General features: G+C 44.0%; 1 protein-coding gene across 1 annotated transcript in view; it reads left to right on the plus strand.

Annotated features, from left to right (window-relative positions):
* The first annotated feature begins 212 nt into the window (after positions 1-212).
* The window catches only part of LOC120025505 (matrix metalloproteinase-17-like), a 53956-nt gene continuing 33768 nt past the window's right edge, over positions 213-20400 (plus strand). Inside the window, exons 1-2 of the mRNA XM_038970073.1 lie at positions 213-378; positions 9085-9220. Coding sequence (XP_038826001.1) covers positions 213-378; positions 9085-9220 — 302 coding nt within the window. The remainder of the gene's footprint in view (positions 379-9084; positions 9221-20400) is intronic.

The raw sequence follows: 20400 nt of genomic DNA on the forward strand, positions 1-20400 counted from the left end.
TTCTGGCAAATGTGTGAAAATTATGTTTTATTGTCCGCTTCATTACAGGAGTGGAATGTTCTGTTAAGATGAATTACCATAATTTAAATGTGATTTCTGTCATTCTGAGCACCGTGGGTGGACGGCACCACAACAGAAACCCTGCAACACACATAAACACATTCTAACAAACACCAATTGCATCCATAAAAACACTCACAGGAATGATTGGAATGGCTTTTAACACTTCCTGTTGTCTCTTCCAGGATTGGCTGAGTAAGTATGGGTACCTCCCGCCCCCTGACCCAGTGACTGGACAGCTCCAGACCAAGGAGGCCCTGACCAAAGCCATCAAAGCCATGCAGAAGTTTGGAGGACTGGAGGAGACTGGGGTGCTAGGTGTGTGTGTGTGTGTGTGTGTGTGTGTGTGTGTGTGTGTGTGGCGCGCGTGTGTGTGGTGCGTGTGTGTGTGTGTGTGTGTGTGTGTGTGTGTGTGCGCGCGCGTGTGTGTGTGTGTGTGTGTGTGTGTGTGTGTGTGTGTGTGTGTGGCGCGCGTGTGTGTGCGCGTGTGTGTGTGTGTGTGCTAGGCTTGGGCGATATACCATATACCGGGGAATTTTGGGGGGGCTGCGTGCTACGCAACAGTATAACTGTAAGAAATCTAAGATGTGTCAAATAAGTTATATCCTGCTCATAGCTCCAGCCTTGCATTTGGTTTCCTAACTTGCTAGATAAGTGGCTAGGTGTCAAGATCAAACTTCTTGGTTACAGCAGTGACATTCAATCCCCTTCGAGATCAAGATCACTGTTGCCTAAATAGATTCATTTTTTAATAGTGCCCCTTGTGTGCACATTCAGAAATACCGTATAACCCAGAATGGTACAGAAACGGTATGACGGATATCACCAAACCAATGTTCCCTCAAATAAAATTTGCCACTGAGCAAATTGCAGGTCTGCTGAGCCCAAACTTGAACATTGTGAAATTTCTGTTCAACTTCCGGCGCACGTTTACTGTGAACACTGAGGCTATACTCGCTTTAAGTTACAGTATTAACAGTGGCCATGTAGGCTATTGTGGCTATTTGATCATAATGTAGGCCTACCAAAGTGGCCTACCATCAAAAACAATGGAGAAAATGCATCCCATCATTTTTTATTATGTAAATAGCTGTTTTTTTGTTGTTGTTTTTTTTTACCTTTATTTATACAGGTTTTTTCTCATTGAGATAATATATCTTTTCCAAGAGAGACCTGGTCCAATAGCAGCAGGGGGAACAATGTTTCAGACAAAACAACTTACATACACTAACACAACATTAAACAAAACTATAAACACACATACAGTACAACAATTACATATTACATTAAAAACACAAAAATCTTGACTAAAAACAGCTGGCTTAAAAATAATTACACTCTTCTATGATATATACATCGATCAAGTGTTTAAACTCCACCAACGAAACTAGATCATCACATTTTAAAATGTTCAGGAGAGAATTCCAGGACCACGGTGCTAAAACTATTTCTACCATGACCTGTTCTAATTTTTGGTACTGTTAGAAGCAAATCAGAATGGGACCGTAATTGATATTTATTTACTGACCTGACTAAAAAAGAACAGAGATAAAATGGCATTTTACCCAATATGGCATTTTACCCAAAATCAGTGTATACCAGTGTTTAAGCCTACGCAAGGTCAATGATGACCAGCCAACTGCGCTATAGAGATCACAATGATGTGTTAGACGTTTCTGATTTGTAATGAACCTGAGGGCTGCATGATACACTGAATCAAGTGCTCTCAGGGTAGTGGCTGAGGCCTGCATATATATAACATCACTCAAATCTAAAACCGACAGTAATGTACATCGTACCAGCTCCTTCCTGGCCTCAAAAGAAAAACAAGCCTTATTTTCAGCTTGAGCTTCCTTATCAAGTTCTCTACATGCACAGTGAAGCTCAGCTTATCATCAACCCACACCCAAATATGTGTACACTTTAACATGCTCTATAGTATGTCCAGCCAATGTAGCAATGACATGATTAGTAACATGCCTGGCATTTGAAAATACCATGCATTTTGTTTTACCGAATTTAGAATCAGCTTTAAATCATACAGATTCTGTTGTATGATGTTAAATGCTCTTTGGGCATTTTCAAAAGCTAAAGATAAACTACTACCACTTGAATAAAGAACAGTATCATCTGCATAAAAATGAACATCGGCTGTTTCAATAAGATCCCCAATGTTGTTGATATACAAAATGAACAACAGTGGGCCCAAAATAGAACCTTGCGGAACACCTGAGCACACCTCTATGGACTCAGATTTACAACCATCCGCCATTCCACATTGTGTACGATTTGATAGGTATTTTATAAACCAATCTAGAGCATGACCAGTAATTCCACAATATTTTAACCTTTGCACTAACACAGCATGGTCCACGGTGTCAAAAGCCTTCGACAAATCAATAAAAACAGACACACAATGTAACTTCTTATCAAGAGCACAGTGGATGTCATTTAAAACCTTCAATGTTGCTGAAACAGTGCTGTGGCCAGACCTAAAACCTGATTGCATTCCATTTAAGATGTTGTTTTCTTGGAAGTAGGTCTTTAGCTGCCTACTAACTAAGGACTCCAGTATCTTTGACAGTACAGACAATTTTGATATGGGTCGAGAGTTGTCAAGTAGCGAAGGATCTCCACCTTTCACGAGGTGCAGTACAAAAGCAGATTTCCATTACTTGGGTTAAAGGTTAACAATACATGTTAAGGGGGGAGCAATGATGTCTGTGGCTAGGTGTAGGAGGCGGGGGTCTAGTTCATCAGGGCCAGGGGATTTTTTTAAATCAATTTCTTTCAGGGCTTTACACACTTCTGAAAGAGAAGGATGAAAAGGAGAACCCGGTGAAGGAGTGCACAGGGCTGCCAGGTACATTTATAGGGGGCTCAATTATACCTTTGACCTTTTCAAATAAACTGCCTGCATCTAAAAAATGCTGGTTCAAGGCTTTCAGAATGGAGGTTCTCTCAGTGACAATCTGTGTGTCGACCAACAATTGTTTAGGAAGCTGTGTATCTTTTCTGCACTCCAAACCTTTCACTACTTGCCAAAATTTGGATGGATTATTTAAATTTTGTGAAGTAGATTTCAGGTAGTGGTCTGCTTTCAATTTACGGATCATAGCCACACCCATATTTCAAAGACGTTTATAAGCCATCCAATCATCTGCCAAACCAGTCCCTCTTGCTTTAGCCCACATAGCATTTCGTTCCCTTATGATTTTAGTAAGTTCCTTAGTAAACCAAGGGTTCTCTCTGCCCTTAATCCTGAATTTTTTAAAAGGGGCATGCCTATTGCATACATCCTGGAATGTATTGTGGAAGTAAGAAAAGGCTAGTTCAACATCAGGGATTAATTCCATTCTATTCCATTCAATGCTAGATACATCGTGTAAAAAACCTTGAATATCAAACCGCTTCCAGTTTCTTTTCGTAATAACACGTGGAGATTTCATAGGAATTTTACCATCTCTCACACAGGCAATAGCACAGTGATCACGTACAGTGGGGCAAAAAAGTATTTAGTCAGCCACCAATTGTGCAAGTTCTCCCACTTAAAAAGATGAGAGAGGCCTGTAATTTTCATCATAGGTACACTTCAACTATGACAGACAAAATGAGGAAAGAAAATCCAGAAAATCACATTGTAGGATTTTTAATGAATTTATTTGCAAATTATGGTGGAAAATAAGTATTTGGTCACCTACAAACAAGCAAGATTTCTGGCTCTCACAGACCTGTAACTTCTTCTTTAAGAGGCTCCTCTGTCCTCCACTCGTTACCTGTATTAATGGCACCTGTTTGAACTTGTTATCAGTATAAAAGACACCTGTCCACAACCTCAAACAGTCACACTCCAAACTCCACTATGGCCAAGACCAAAGAGCTGTCAAAGGACACCAGAAACAAAATTGTAGACCTGCACCAGGCTGGGAAGACTGAATCTGCAATAGGTAAGCAGCTTGGTTTGAAGAAATCAACTGTGGGAGCAATTATTAGGAAATGGAAGACATACAAGACCACTGATAATCTCCCTCGATCTGGGGCTCCACGCAAGATCTCACCCCGTGGGGTCAAAATGATCACAAGAATGGTGAGCAAAAATCCCAGAACCACACGGGGGGACCTAGTGAATGACCTGCAGAGAGCTGGGACCAAAGTAACAAAGCCTACCATCAGTAACACACTACGCCGCCAGGAACTCAAATCCTGCAGTGCCAGACGTGTCCCCCTGCTTAAGCCAGTACATGTCCAGGCCCGTCTGAAGTTTGCTAGAGAGCATTTGGATGATCCAGAAGAAGATTGGGAGAATGTCATATGGTCAGATGAAACCAAAATATAACTTTTTGGTAAAAACTCAACTCGTTGTGTTTGGAGGACAAAGAATGCTGAGTTGCATCCAAAGAACACCATACCTACTGTGAAGCATGGGGGTGGAAACATCATGCTTTGGGACTGTTTTTCTGCAAAGGGACCAGGACGACTGATCCGTGTAAAGGAAAGAATGAATGGGGCCATGTATCGTGAGATTTTGAGTGAAAACCTCCTTCCATCAGCAAGGGCATTGAAGATGAAATGTGGCTGGGTCTTTCAGCATAACAATGATCCCAAACACACCGCCCGGGCAACGAAGGAGTGGCTTCGTAAGAAGCATTTCAAGGTCCTGGAGTGGCCTAGCCAGTCTCCAGATCTCAACCCCATAGAAAATCTTTGGAGGGAGTTGAAAGTCCGTGTTGCCCAGCAACAGCCCCAAAACATCACTGCTCTAGAGGAGATCTGCATGGAGGAATGGGCCAAAATACCAGCAACAGTGTGTGAAAACCTTGTGAAGACTTACAGAAAACGTTTGACCTCTGTCATTGCCAACAAAGGGTATATAACAAAGTATTGAGATAAACTTTTGTTATTGACCAAATACTTATTTTCCACCATAATTTGCAAATAAATTCATTAAAAATCCTACAATGTGATTTTCTGGATTTCTTTTCCTCATTTTGTCTGTCATAGTTGAAGTGTACCTATGACGAAAATTACTCATCTTTTTAAGTGGGAGAACTTGCACAATTGGTGGCTGACTAAATACTTTTTTGCCCCACTGTATGTCACTTATGTTCATTCATCATTCAGCCTGCAGTAGCAGCCAATGTGTGGTGTTCAATGTAGGCCTACATTCCATGAAACTTTTGAAAAAAAAACATGCAGGGCTTGACATTAACCTGTTTATCCACTTGTCCTTCAGACAAGGAGGTGACTGAAAATGTTGTTGTGTTGTTTGATGCAAGAAACTACTTTACAAAATAAAATGCATTATTATTTGTGTCATACCATTATTACAGAGAATCAGACAAATTATGCAACCCTCTGCCTATTGCTACTTAGCTTACTTAGCCTGATTCAAAATACAACATTGCCCCTTGAAGACACAAAAAGCTCTTTATCTGACTCGTTTTTCAAAGGTGTCTAAAAATGTATAGGTTTTGTGCTCTTGTAGGAAGCAATCACTACCTAATTGCTGACTACAAATTATCTATAACTGGGATACTTACTAACTAGTAAAGGATATGAACAAAATGTGCACACGTGGCTACATGCAGCTCTCGCTTTGATCTCAAAACAAGCGCATCTACTCACGACCGCTCATGCTGTAAACACAGTCCAGTTCAAAGTAAATTTCACAGATCCATATATGGCAATGGTCTATTTGCATATAGCCCTACTGCAGCTCTGATTGTTTATGCCGCACTGATTTGTTTAGAGTATGGGCTGAGTAGTGCGTGTCAATGCAATAGAATCCAACTCCGATGCGTTCTGCCGACAATAAAATCTCTTGCATAGTTCAATTTGTTTTGGTATGTTACATTGAAAGTGGCTAATATTGCACAGATTCGATCACAATTGTCACAGTAAAGGGAAACGTTAATAGTGCTAACAGGGAAAGCTCTCGGACAGTGGGCACCAACCTTTTCTGAGTCAAAATGCAAGCCGAGACCTGCTGCTCAGATTTTTTTTTTTACATGGCTTAAAAAGCGTAAACCTGTGCAACATTAACCAATTAAAAACAGTACTGTAACAATGAGGTTTGTGCAGTAAGCTATAGGCCCAATACATTATCACCGCATGTTGGCTTTGCTTGAATTTCCCTGCCAATGCACTGTAGTTCGGGAGATTTTTTTAAATTATATAAAAAAATGTGAGGTAGGCTATATGATCACGCCGATAATAGATCCTTTGTAGCATTACTTGTGAAGCACAGCTGAGTGAGCATACATTTAAATCATTTGCTTTTCATTTTTATTTTACTGGGCTGATGGTGCCTGCATCTGATGGTCAGTCTCAGAGGAAGGAGAGAGCAGCAGACTCTCAACATCCCTTCGCTCTCCTTTTCCTCCACTGACAATGACCAAAAAGGAACACTGTCTTCCAGATGATGGCGAAACTCAAATCGCACCGCATTAAATTTTCCGATGACACAACAGTGGTAGGCCTGATCACCGACAACAACGAGACAGCCTATAGGGAGAAAGTCAGAGACCTGGCCGTGTGGTGCCAGGACAACAACCTCTCCCTCAACATGATCAAGACAAAGGAGATGATTGTGGACTACAGGAAAAAGAGGACCGAGCACACCCCTATTCTCATCGACCGGGCTGCAGTGGAGCAGGTTGAGAGCTTCAAGTTTCATCACCAACAAACTAACATGGTCCAAGCACACCATGACAGTCGTGAAACGGGCACGACAAAACCTATTCCCCCTCAGGAGACTGAAAAAATTTGGCATGGGTCCTCAGATCTTCAAAAGGTTCTACAGCTGCACCATCGAGAGCATCCTGACTGGTTGCGTCACTGCCTGGTATGGCAACTGCTCGGCCTCCGACAGCAAGGCACTACAGAGGATAGTGCGAACAGCCCAGTACATCACTGGGGCCAAGCTTCCTGCCATCCAGGACCTCTATACCAGGGGGTGTCAGAGGAAGGTCCTAAAAATTGTCAAAGACTCCAGCCACCCTAGTCATAGACTGTTCTCTCTGCTACCACACGGCAAGCAGTACCGGAGCGCCAAGTCTAGGTCCAAGAGGCTTCTAAACAGCTTCTATCCCCAAGCCATAAGACTCATGAACATCTCGTCAAATGGCTACCCAAACTATTCGCATTACCCCCCCCCCCTCTCCACACCACTGCCACTCTCTGTTGTCATCTATGCATAGACACTTTAATTAACTCTACCTACATGTACATACTACCTCAACTAACCGGTGCCCCCGCACATTAACTCTGTACCGGCACCCCCCTGTATATATTGTTATTTTTTACTGCTGCTCTTTAACTACGTGTTACTTTTCTCTTATTCTTATCCATATTTTTTTCAAACTGCACTGTTTGTTAGGGGCTCATAAATAAGCATTTCACTGTAATTTGTATTTGTTGTATTTGGCGCATGTGATTAATGAAATTTGATTTGATTTGATTATTTCTGCCTCATGGACAAATTCATGGTGTTACTCTATTAACTTATTATTGCTGCAGGGGCAGTATTGAGTAGCTTGAATGAAAGATCCACAGAGGTGCCCAGAGTAAACAGCCTGCTCCTCAGTCATAGTTGCTAATATATGCATATTATTATTAGTATTGGATAGAAAACACTCTGAAGTTTCTAAAACTGTTTGAATTATGTCTGTGAGTATAACATAACTCATATGGCAGGCAAAAACCTGAGAAAAAATCCAAACAGGAGGTGTAAATTCTGAGGCTGGTCGATTTTCGACCAAGATCCCATTGAAATCACAGCGAGATATGGATGAGTTTGCACTTCCTACGGCTTCCACTAGATGTCAACAGTCTGTAGAACCTTGTCTGATTCCTCTACTGTGAAGGGGGGCCGAATGAGAGGGGAATTAGTCAGGTCTGCCATGACCTGACCATGCTTTCACCATGCGCGTTGACATGAGAGGGAGCTCTGTTCCATCGCTCATCTGAAGTCAATGTAATTCTCCAGTTGGAACGTTATTCAAGATTTATGTTAAAAACATTCTAAAGATTGGTTCAATACATCGTTTGACATGTTTCTACGGACTGTTACGGAACTTTTGGACATTTCGTCAGGTTTTAGTGAACGCGCTTCCCTGACGTTGGATGTGTTTACCAAACACGCTACAAAAATAGCTATTTGGACATAAATGATGGACATCACCGGAAAAAAAACGAAAATTTCTTGTGGAAGTGGGAGTCCTGGGAGTGCATTCCGGGAGTGCATGAATGAAATATGAAATATTGAAATATTCCTCGATATTAAAAAAGACCCAAGCCACTAATAATAACACCAACGTATGCCTGTAGACACACGTTCCTACTCATTCATTACTGCTGCAGTGCTTGTTGTAGCACTGAGTGGAAATAGGAAAAACGCACATTTTATGGCTCATAAAAGTGTTGAATACAAAGTGTTGACAGTGCTGAGTAAGAACTGAAACATGAACTCACATCTCTTTGCTGTATTCGTTGACAGTCTCTCTCTAGTCATGGTTCTAAACGTGTTGAAATCTCACAGCATTAACTTTGCTGCAGCTTTCTTTTATGCCTGCTACGTTACTGCAGACACAGTCATCTGAGCCACCCGATTGGCCAGCGGTAAGCTTATAGTGCACCTAATTTACTCTCTGGGCCCACCGGGAAGGCAGAGTTTGTACCTTCAGACACATGAAATGGTTCAAAATGGAAACTGTTCACCTGTTCACAGGGCAACTGAATCGGGTGCACCTACCGCCAATAGGTTTTTTCGCAAAAATGTTTGGCGATCGACTAGGAATGCCTTGGAGACAGGTTGGTGACCACTGCTCTAGAATCTCGTACTTCTGTCTGTGGGCTGATATTTTTGCCAACCCTGGTGTGTGTGTGTGTGTGTGTTGAACACATTGTCTTTGCCTTTGTTGTTTTCGTTCTGCTAAAACAATATAAGAAATGTAATGGATGGACATGCTCACTAGTTTATGACTCTATATGAATGTGTACATCTGTTTCTGTTCCCCTGATCAGACAAAGCTACCCTGGGCCTGATGAAGACCCCGAGGTGTTCTCTCCCAGACCTGTCTGAGACGGAGGTGATGGTGGGCCGCAGGAGACGAGCTCTGGTCGCCCAGAACAAGTGGAGCAAGAGACACCTCTCCTGGAGGTATAGTCCCTGTCACAGTTTCTGTGTTATTTGATTGTTGTTTCCTTAGATTAGCGCTGGAGGGCACCCTTACCTTGTTTTCTAGTTTCCAGGATACCCTGATTATTACTTTTTAGATTCACCTGTGTTTAATTACCTTCTCTGTTCACCTGGTTGCCTTGTTTCTGTTAATACTCTAAGTAAAAGTTCTGGATTTACCCTTACCTCTGCTTGCTGTGTTTCTCTGCGCCTGGGTTCAAGTTCGTACAAGCATTATTGTTACAGTAGACCAAAGCCTACAATGGACCCATCAGAGATTTCTCAGTCGTCCGAGGAACATTCCAAACTCCACCATTTACGGTCGGCTCTCACCCACCATGGAACTGTGATTGGTCGCCATGAGGCACGGCTGCAGACATTGTAGGAGGATTTAAGAACTCTTGTGTCCGCTCTGCAGACAGGACAGACGGGAGCAACTGCTGCTGCATCTGTGGCTGTTCCTAATCCTCCACTCCCTACCAGCTCAACATCTTCCTACCTTCGGGAGACTCATCTCCTGGCACCGGAGCGCTATGAGGGGCATCCTGGGAGGTTTTGTGTGGGTTCCTGCTCCAATGCTTGCTGGCCTTCGAGCTGCAGGCATCAACGTTTCCGACCGAGCGTTCCAGAGTGGCATACGTTATCTCCTTGCTCTCAGGACGGGGTCTGGCCTGGGCCACAGCCATATGGGAGCAGCAATCAGACATTTGTTTTAATTGGCAAAGCTTCACCCAGGAGATGAAGAGGGTTTTTGATCACCCCATCAGTGGCAGGAACACTGCTCAAAGACTCATTGCGCTTCGGCAGGGCAGCCGGAGCGTAGCTGACGCCATTGACTTTCGGACGCTCACCGCTGAGAGTGGTTTGAATACAGAGGCACTTCACTCAGCCTTTCTGAACGGACTCAGCGAGGTTCTCAAGGATGAACTGGCTTCCCGGGACAACCCTGACACTCTGGATGAGCTTATCGTTCTGGCCATCGGGATTGACAACCGGCTTCGGGAACGTCGTCGTGAGAGGACGGATGGGCTCCGAGTTGTTTCCAGTGTATCGGGTTCCGCTGAGGGAGTCAATTCTTTGTTTGTTCCACTGCCTTATCCGCTTGTCCTGTACCCCATCAGAGTTCTCAATTAGGCTATGGGTTTCCTTCATATCCTTCAGAGGAGCCGATGCAATTGGGAATCACCAGACTTTCCGCTCTGGAGATAAGGCGCAGGATTAACGAGCAACGTTGTCTTTACTGTGGACAGTCTGGACATTTCCGTGCCTCCTGTCCTGAGCTGACGGGAAACGGGATGACTCGTCAGTAGACGGGAGAATACTGGCGAGTCAGATACAGTCTCCAGCTGCCGACACGGTACGCACCTTGCTTCCAGCCAACCTGCGGTGGGACAATGGGCAGTTGGACATTCCTGCTTTCATAGACTCTGGGGCTACCGGCTGTTTTCTGGATCACACATTAGCTCGCCAACAGGAGCTGCCTCCCACTAAGCTGGACATTCCGTTGTCGGTCACTGCGCTGGATGGTCAACGCCTAGGGTCTGGGAAGGTGAAGCAGCTCACCATGCCATTTCAGCTACGAGTTCTGGATTATCATGTGGAGTTTATCCAGTTAAATTTGGTGCACTCTCCTGAGCTTCCCCTGGTTCTTGGACATCCGTGGCTTTCTATCCATAATCCTAAAATTGACTGGCCCTCGGGAAGAGTTATGGGATGGAATCCTTCATGCCAGTCCACCTGCCAGCAACTCTCTCCACATCTTTCCGTCCCTGCTCGTCTGGAGGCTTCTGAATCTCCTGTTCCCCCGACTGGGAATGACAAGCCTGATCTTTCCCGCATACCTCGCGATTACTGGGATCTGTGTCAGGTCTTCAGCAAACAAAGGGCCAGTGAACTGCTTCCTCACAGGTCCTACGATTGTGCCATCGACCTCCTGCCCGGCACCACTCCTCCGAGAGGAGGGCTGTAATTCTCTCTCAGGTCCAGAGACTGTTTAAATAACATTACCATCAAGAACCGTTGCTCTCTTCCTCTTATGTTGTCAGCCTATGAGAGACTCCAGGGAGCTATGGTTTTCTCAAAATTGGATTTACAGAACGTGTACAATCTGGTGCGCATCAGACAGGGAGACAAGTTGAAGACAGCGTTCAACACCCCAAATGGACATTATGAGTACCGTGTCATGCCGTTTGGACTTACAAATGCCCCAGACATTTTCCAGGCCCTGTTTAATGATGTGCTGCGCGACTTCCTTCACCAGTTCGTGTTTGTGTACCTGGATGACATCCTCATCTTCTCCAGGTCCATGGTTGAACACATCCAACATGTTCGCCGTGTTCTTCAAGGACTCCTCTCATCACTTGTTCGTGAAGGCCGAAAGTGTGAGTTTCACGTTCCTCAGATCTCCTTCCTGGGGTACATCGTGTCTCAAGGCTGTGTACGGATGGACTCCCAAAAGGTAGAAGCAGTGGTCAACTGGCCGCGACCCAGCACAGTCAAGCAAGTCCAGCGTTTTTTGGGTTTTGCTCATTTCTACCGGAGATTTGTGAGAGACTTTAGTTCGGTGGCTGCGCCATTGACAGCGCTCACAAAGGGCTCGGCTGGGCATGTAAGCTGGACCCCTGCTGCTGAGAAGGCGTTCCAGGGCCTGAAACGTCAGTTTTCTTCTGCACCCATTCTAGTTCATGCAGATCTTTCTCTTCCCTGGGTGGAGTACGCACACAGCACTCTCCAGTGTTCCTCCAATGGCCTGTCACCATTCCAGGTTTTGTACGGATACCAGCCTCCTCTGTTTCCACATCAGGAGATTGAAGTGGCGGTTCCATCCGCTCAACATCTCTCGTTGCCGCCGGACCTGGAAGAAGGCTCGGTCAGCGTTCCTGAGGTCCTCAACTCGGGTTCAACGTCAGGCCAACCGTCATCGCCGTTCGAGTCCTCTCCTGCGTCTACTAGGGATCTGCGTCTGCGCGTGGAATCAAGGAAGTTGGCACCCAGGTATGTTGGGCTATTCACGGTTCTACGGCGCATTAATCCAGTGGCCTATCGTCCTCGTCTTCCCCGGTCCATGAGGGTTCATCCCATCTTCCACATCTCCAGACTCAAGCCTGTGGTGTTCAGTCTTCTGGTTCAGGCAACTCGGCCTCCACCTCCACCGCACATGATAGCGGGACAGCAAGCCTACACCGTGCGACGCATCCTCTCCAGTCGCCAGTTCCGATGTTGGACTCAGTATCTCGTGGACTGGGAAGGTTCCGGTTCTGAGGAGCGATCCTGGGTTCCGGCTTGGGACATTCTGGACCCCGGACTCATTCGGGGTTTCCGTCGACGTTCAACTACCCCTGGTGGAATGTCAGGAGCCGTTCCTTGTGGGAGGGGTCCTGTCACAGTTTCTGTGTTATTTGATTGTTGTTTCCTTAGGTTACCGCTGGAGTGCACCCTTAACCTGTTTTCTATTTTCCTGGTTACCCTGATTATTACTTTTTGGATTCACCTGTGTTTAATTACCTTCTCTGTTCACCTGGTTGGCCTGCATCTTTGCTTAGGTCTCATGCTTTATTACTGTGTTCTTGTGTGGTTGCCTTGTTTCTGTTAAGACTCTAAATAAAAGTTCTGGATGTACCCTTACCTCTGCTTGCTGTGTTTCTCTGTGCCTGGGGTCGAGTTCGTACTAGCATTATTGTTACAGTACCTCTACGATAGACTAAACACACGAGACAACATCAGTCTGTTATATCAATGTGAAGCTGACTGGGGATGGAGATGTAGGGTGGACATGGTATGGTAGAGAGTACAGTACTAGGATGGTATAGAACATATACATACCTGCTTTGCATACAGATGTAGGATCTTAGTGTGTTCACTCGTTTGTTACTGAGAATTTTCCTGCACTACAGGAAATGCAAACTTGTAGTTAATTCAAGGTTTAAAAAGGCTTCTAAAGTCTGTAATTTACACTTTAAAATGTCAGACTTGATTTGCAAAAAAAATCTATTAATTATAATCCACATAATACTTCACATTTCCTGTTGCTGCAGGGTTATTTTCCTGCTGTAGCGAACTGGCTCAAGATCCTACATCTGTAATACAGTCTAGTCCATGGCTGATGATGCACATGATTTTGAGAAATGTGTATTGGATATCAGGGAGGATGTGGGTTGGATGTGTGGGGTTACTTTAAAAAATGGGTGAAACATTGCACGAACACCTGCATGTGGACCTCTGTGCTTGGATGTGTGTTCAGGCCAGGGTCATGGGGAGGGGAGGATGATACCATTACTAGATTGCATGGTAATGGACAATTGGACAGTTAATTAGCCAATGAGTTGAGTCATAGGGTCATGGAAGGGGTCATCAATGGGTTAACAATGGGTTGACAGCAGCTCGTAACATCTGTCCAAGATGTACCTCAACCCAAACATAGGGTTAGTAAAGAGAAGGGGAGTAGAAGGTCTGCCTTTATGGTGATATAAGCATGCTCTGAAGCTTAACCAGCAAGAGCCGGAGGTAGATTGGATACTGAGCTGCTGTAAGCTGGTTTGTGTGTGTGTGTGTGTGTGTGTGTGTGTGTGTGTGTGTGTGTGTGTGTGTGTGTGTGTGTGTGTGTGTGTGTGTGTGTGTGTGTGTGTGCATTAGAGAGCTGAGAGAGATGGATGGTAATGTTGCTGACAGCTACATGCCTTTATCCTCTCTCACTCGCACACATACTCACTCACACACACACACACTCTCTCTCTCTTGCTCTCTCGCCTGCATTTTAGTGCCAATCATATGCCTTGCTCCTGTCTGCTTGCTCCTGCTCTCCTCTCACCTGTACTGTCTGTCTGTCGAGACCAGGGAGAGTGTGTTTTTATACACACTAGTACTGATCTGTACTGTACAAGAGTCCTGAGGACACTGGATGCAGAGCTGGACTTTTCCTTCCCACGTTTGTTGGTTTGGGCTGTAGAGCTCAGAGAGGAAGTATATATTTTCTATGCTTCTTTACCTGGGGGGGTTGCATTGTAAAGTAGCACCCATTGATTATCTATTGACTTATATCCAGTCTGGCCTCGCTGCATGGTGCAAATGAAAGCATCCCAGAAAAGATGTTGAATCCATGTACCCTTCAGTCATCTATAGTCAACAGGAGTTGTTTAAACAGGTGAAGTTCTCTCGCAGGAAGTTCTTCTCTCCTCTCTCAGTCACTGACTGGCCTCGGGGTCTACTAGCCCCAGTGAGAGTAAGGTCAGGAGTCAAATACTTTAACAAGGTTCCTTAATGGTTTGTTTGAGAGCGCTGGAGATAAGATTCTGGAGTAGAGCAGAGGGTCATGGGGCAGAGGCTTGGCTGGGAGTGTAGTGGGTAGAAATATTTTATATGTGTATGATATACAGTATATTATATACACATCACATGCAATTCGTAATAAGACTAAGCAATTAGCCTACTAAAATGTTTATCTGACTCTATAAAGATAATTAAAATAAACAAGCAATCATTAGGCAATGAGTTGATGTTCACTAGCAAGAATTGGTCTGAGAATTGTCTATATCATAGGCTAGATATTCAATTAATATTGTACAATGGATTCACATACAAGGTATAAAGCTTAAGTTACAAGGAATTAACAAGCATTACAAGGCATTATTCTAAGCATATACAGTACCAGTCAAAAGTTTGGACACACCTACACATTCAAGGGATTTTCTTTATTTTTACTATTTTCTACATTGTAGAATAATAGTAAAGACATCAAATCTATGAAATAACACATATGGAATCATGTAGTAAACAAATCAAAATACATTTTATATTTGAGATTCTTCAAAATAGTCACCCTTTGCCTTGACGACAGCTTTCCCACATATGCTAAGACCTCGTTGGCTGATTTTCCTTCACTCTGCGGTCCAACTCATCCCAAACCATCTCAATTTGGTTTAGGTTGGGTGATTGTGGAGGCCAGGTCATCTGATGCAGCACTCCATCACTCTCCTTCTTGTAGAAAATAGTAAAAAATAAAGATAAAACCTTGAATGAGTAGGTGTGTCCAAACTTTTGACTGGTACTGTAGATCCTACAGTTAACTTACAGGATAAGAGAATTGATCATACAACCTTCCTCTATTCACTGGATACAGGATAAGAGAGAAAACAAAGGCATTTAATTAAATTCATAACATCTGAAGGTATAACCTTTCAACCCAAAACCAACCACCATTGACTAATAAAACAATACCAAGTTTACAGTAACCTTAACACTCCCAGGCCAAATTTCCAAAGTGTGTCACATTATTTAAAGGCTTGTGTGAGAGATGAGACCTATGTAAATAAGACAGAATTCCTGAGAGGATAATAAAACCTCTTTGAGAATAATTTAGAGTTCACCCTGTACAGATACAAGTTGCCAGAGAGATCATACATCCATATAGATAGCATCAGAGGTATCCTTAGTGAACAAGTTTCACGTAGATACCAAACATGTATAGTATAGTATTATTCTATCACATTGAATATTCAGTCCTCTGAATACTGTAACAGAGATATTTACATGTTGGCCCCTCAGAGGAAAAAGGGCTGACTAGTCCTTGGGCATTGTACTTTGTTCCTGAAATATTAGCCATGCAACTCCTGGTGTCAGAGAGCACATAAATTAGGGCCATACCTACAGGAGCTGTGTTGGGAGGGACACACACTCAGTTAAGTACAGCAGAGTCCACCCTGCAGAGTTCCACAGATAGATACTGTAGATATATAGTATTGTCAGTGGGCTAGCACCCCTAGCGTGTACTCTGTGAAGGTTATTCTCCAATGGGCTGGATTCCCATATTGGCAAAGTGAAGGAAAGGGTATTTGGCCTGGAGTGAGTAGCAAAATCAAGACAGAACTCACAGCAAATCCAAAACAGGCTCTAACTTTAGTAACTTGAGTTTCCATCTGAGATTTACCCCAGTAAACCCCAGTACATAACAATGGCTAACTGTGAACTTTAACACCTCACAAAGCAACTCTCTTGATGATACAGAGGTTGTTGATTCTGCTCGCCCCAAGACTTTATCAAATCAAATGTTATTGGTCACAGACACATATTTAGCAGATGTTAGTGGCCAGTGATTCCAAGTCTATGTATAAAGGGAAGCGGCCTCTAAGGGTCAGGGTTGCGTAACCGGGTGGAAGCCGGCTAGTGATGGCTATTTAACAGTCTGATGGCCTATAGATAGAAGCTGTTTTTCAGTCTCTCGGCCCCAGCTTTGATGCAGCTGTGCTGACCTCACCTTCTGGATGATAGTGGCATGAACAGGCTGTGGCTCGGGCAGTTGATGTCCTTGATGATCTTTTTGGCCTTCCTGTGACATCGGTTGCTGTAGGTGTCTTGGAGGGCAGGTAGTTTGCCCCCTCTGGAGAGCCCTGCGGTTGCGGGCGGTGCAGTTGCCGTACCAGGCAGTGATACAGCCCAACTTGAAGCTTTCCACCTTCTCACACTCCTGATCAATGCTTAATTTGATTGATCAGGATCCGGCAACTCTCCGTCTTGGACTGTTTCATTCCGGAACCTATTTGGCCAGATCCGGTACATCTCGTGGCATGAAAAATAATGTTCACTTTTTGCAATGTAAAAAATTATAATTCTACGCACGTCCCCATGGACGTAGCCATGGCTGTGTGAGAAGCTCGCCTGTATCTCTCACAGAACTAGAATGAGATTTTCTTTCTATGATCTCTCTGCTGTGATAGACATGAGCCTGCAACTCTCATCTCTCCAGCGTTGCACTTCATCATTTATTACCTTATAGAATAATAGACACGGGAAGGGTTCTGGAGTACCTAAATTCGCCAACATTATAGAATTACTGCTGTCTGTTCAGAAAGAAATTAAATAATTCAGAATATCCTATTACACGATGAGAAGGCCCATTATTTAGCCACAGAGGATCAATAGCTTTTTTCTTTAATAGCCTAGCTGTGGATTGTGTGTAGCCCAATAACATGGCATAGCCTACAGTCGGGAACGTGCAGCAAATCTGTCAATGAACAAACAGCATGCAGACAAAACAGGCCTTTGGCAATATTTAAAATCCAATTGCACAGGTTGGAAAGCAAATGGCTCCTGCTGAAAAGAGAAGACTTTAATCTGTCTGCTGTAGGCTACCAAAATATTTGATCTACTTCCAAATATTGTTTTAGACTTTTGACACAAACGCATCGGCAATCACCAGTGAGTGAGCTGCGCATCAGTGGGGGAGTCAGTGAAACTGGAAAGCATTCTTAGGACTATTATTTCCTCGTCAGATTGTAGCCTACAATATTTGTCTCCACACACCTAGGCCTAGGCTATTGATGGATTCAAGACAATGTAGTTTTTGTTGATTTCAGATTCTCAGTTTGTCAGTGTCAAAGTAGCCTGTCATTTTGATAATTTGTGCGGTTTTAAAAAAGATTCTGCCAAAGTCTCCAGTCATGTAAAATTACATAGAATTGCATGAATTGCATTTATAAAGGGCCACATTTTCCTGGGCCTTAGGCTACAAAATAATGTCCAAAGTTGAAGAACATCGGCACATCCAGGTACTTTCCGCAGGTGCTGGAGTTGTAGGAAAGCCCATGGAAAGCAGGAAGGAAAACGCTGCACACTGCTGCTCATGCTCCCAGGTGAAATGTATTCATAACAATGTTTCGCCCCTTAGGTCTTCATCAGGCATCCAAATCCCAGGAGGGGGTGGAAGGTATTATATATAGTGGCACTACTCAGTAACATCACTTCCTGAAACAGCCTTATTCTAAAATGGATTAAATAAATAAAAATCCTCAGCAATCTACACACAATAACCCATAATGACAAAGTGAAAACAGGCTATTATAAAGTAAAATAAAACAGAAATACCTTATTCAGACCCTTTGCTATGAAACTTGAAATTGAGCTCAGGTGCATCCTGTTTCCATTGATCATCCTTGAGATGTTCCTACAACTTGATTGGAGTCCACCTGTGGTAAATTCAATTAGAGAAAAAACCAAGCCATGAGGTCGAAGGAATTGTCCGTAGAGCTCCGAGACAGGATTGCGTCGAGGCACAGATCTGGGGAAGGGTACCAAAAAATGTCTGCAGCATTGAAGGTCCCCAAGAACACAGTGGTCTCCATCATTCTTAAATGGAAGACGTTTGGAACCACCAAACTTCTTCCAACTGGCCACCCGGCCAAACTGAGCAATCGGGGGAAAGGGCCTTGGTCAGGGAGGTGATCAAGAACCCAATGGTCACTCTGACAGAGCTCCAGGGTTCCCCTGTGGAGATGGGAGAACTTTCCAGAAGGACAACCATCTCTGCAGCACTCCACCAATTAGGCCTTTATGGTAGAGTGGCCAGACGGAAGCCACTCCTCAGTGAAAGGCACATGACAGCCCACTTGGAGTTTGCCAAAAGGCACCTAAAGACTAGATTCTCTAGTCTGATGAAACCAAGATTGAACTCTTTGGCCTGAAAGCCAAGCGTCACGTATGGAGGAAACCAGGCACCATCCCTACGGTGAAGAATGGTGGTGGCAGCATCATGCTGTGGGGATGTTTTTCAGCAGCAGGGACTGGGAGACTAGTCAGGATGGAGGGAAAGATGAATGGAGCAAAGTACAGAGAGATCCTTGATGAAAACCTGCTCCAGAGCGCTCAGGACCTCAGACTGGGGCGAAGGTTCATCTTTCAACAGGACAACGACCATAAGCACACAGCCAAGACAAAGCAGGAGTGGCTTTGGGACAAGTCTCTGAATGTCCTTGAGTGGCCCAGCCAGAGCCCGGACTTGAAACTGATCGAACATCTCTGGAGAGACCTGAAAATAGCTATGCAGCAACGCTCCCCATCCAACCTGACAGAGCTTGAGAGGATCTGCAGAGAGGAATGGCGTCATACCCAAGAAGACTTGAGGCTGTAATTGCTGCCAAAGCGGCTTCAGCAAAGTACTGAGAAAAGGGTCTGAATACTCATGTGAATTTGATATTAAAGTTTTGAATTTTTAACAAATTTGCAAAATTTTCTAAAAACCCGTTTTTGCTTTGTCATTATTGGGTATTGTGAGTAGATTGATGAGGGAAAAAAACAATTTAATCAATTTTATAATAATAGGCCAATTGATAGGCCAATTTCAGACCTGAATGGCGTAAGGATAAAGATTGATTGGCTGGTGAGAGCAGGGGTTGGTGGACCCAGCTGTTGGGACATGTACCCGTAACAGCCCCAGCATTAGTCAGACAGATGACACAGCCTCCTAATCACACTGTTAGCCCAGTTCATCACCCAGCAGACTGCCTCCTGCTCGTTAGCGGCTAGATTAATCACCTAAACAGATAGGTGGGGAAAGCAGAGCAGCCTCCCTCCCTCCTTATCTGTCTGTCTACTGCTCTAATTCACTTCCCAAAGGATCCTACTGGCTGGCTGTCTGTCTGGCTGGCTAGCTGTCTAGCTAACTGGCTGGCTGGGTTAACATGCTGCAGTGGAAGAAGGAGACACTCATGATAAGCATCAGTAACTCTGTCAACATGACCTTACTGTACCTTCTGATTCCTATCTGAACCGACATTCAATAAAATGAGTACAATGGGGCTGAGAATAAGCATGGATAAGAGTGATAGGTTAGACACAGTATAGGTTGTCCACAAGTGTCCAGCCAAGATAGGTGTTAGGGATACAGTATAGGAGAGGAGAGAGTCGGGTGTATGTGAACCAAAGGACAGACCAAAAGAACCTAAGGAAGCCCCATCACATGAGCATTATACCATAGCTGGGTGATCCAATGATAAGGCTGTTTCCATAAAGAGATACCTATAACAAGGGGACACCACATGAATCCCTCCCCTCTCCCTGTGCTGCCATCATTAGAGCTGTGATTGACAGCTGAGATAGAGGAAGAGGGACCTCACTCCTGACAAATGATGGATTATTATCCTATTATTATCCTAAATCCCATAAATTCACAGATATGTAACTTTGTGATGAGCTTTTTTACCTCTCAGTTGTTATTCAGCCCAGTGTGTCAAAGTTGAAGAATAAAGGCACTGTTAAGTTCCTGTGTCAGCGATCACTGAGGTGTGAGGATAATTCTTCAAATTTTCTCTTTGTCCTAGACAGTTTAGAAAATCAAATCAAATCAAATGTTATTGGTCACGTACACGTGATTAGCCGATGTTATTGCGGGTGTA

The sequence above is a fragment of the Salvelinus namaycush genome, chromosome 31, assembly GCF_016432855.1.
Source record: "Salvelinus namaycush isolate Seneca chromosome 31, SaNama_1.0, whole genome shotgun sequence".
In the NCBI taxonomy this organism is placed as follows: domain Eukaryota; kingdom Metazoa; phylum Chordata; class Actinopteri; order Salmoniformes; family Salmonidae; genus Salvelinus; species Salvelinus namaycush.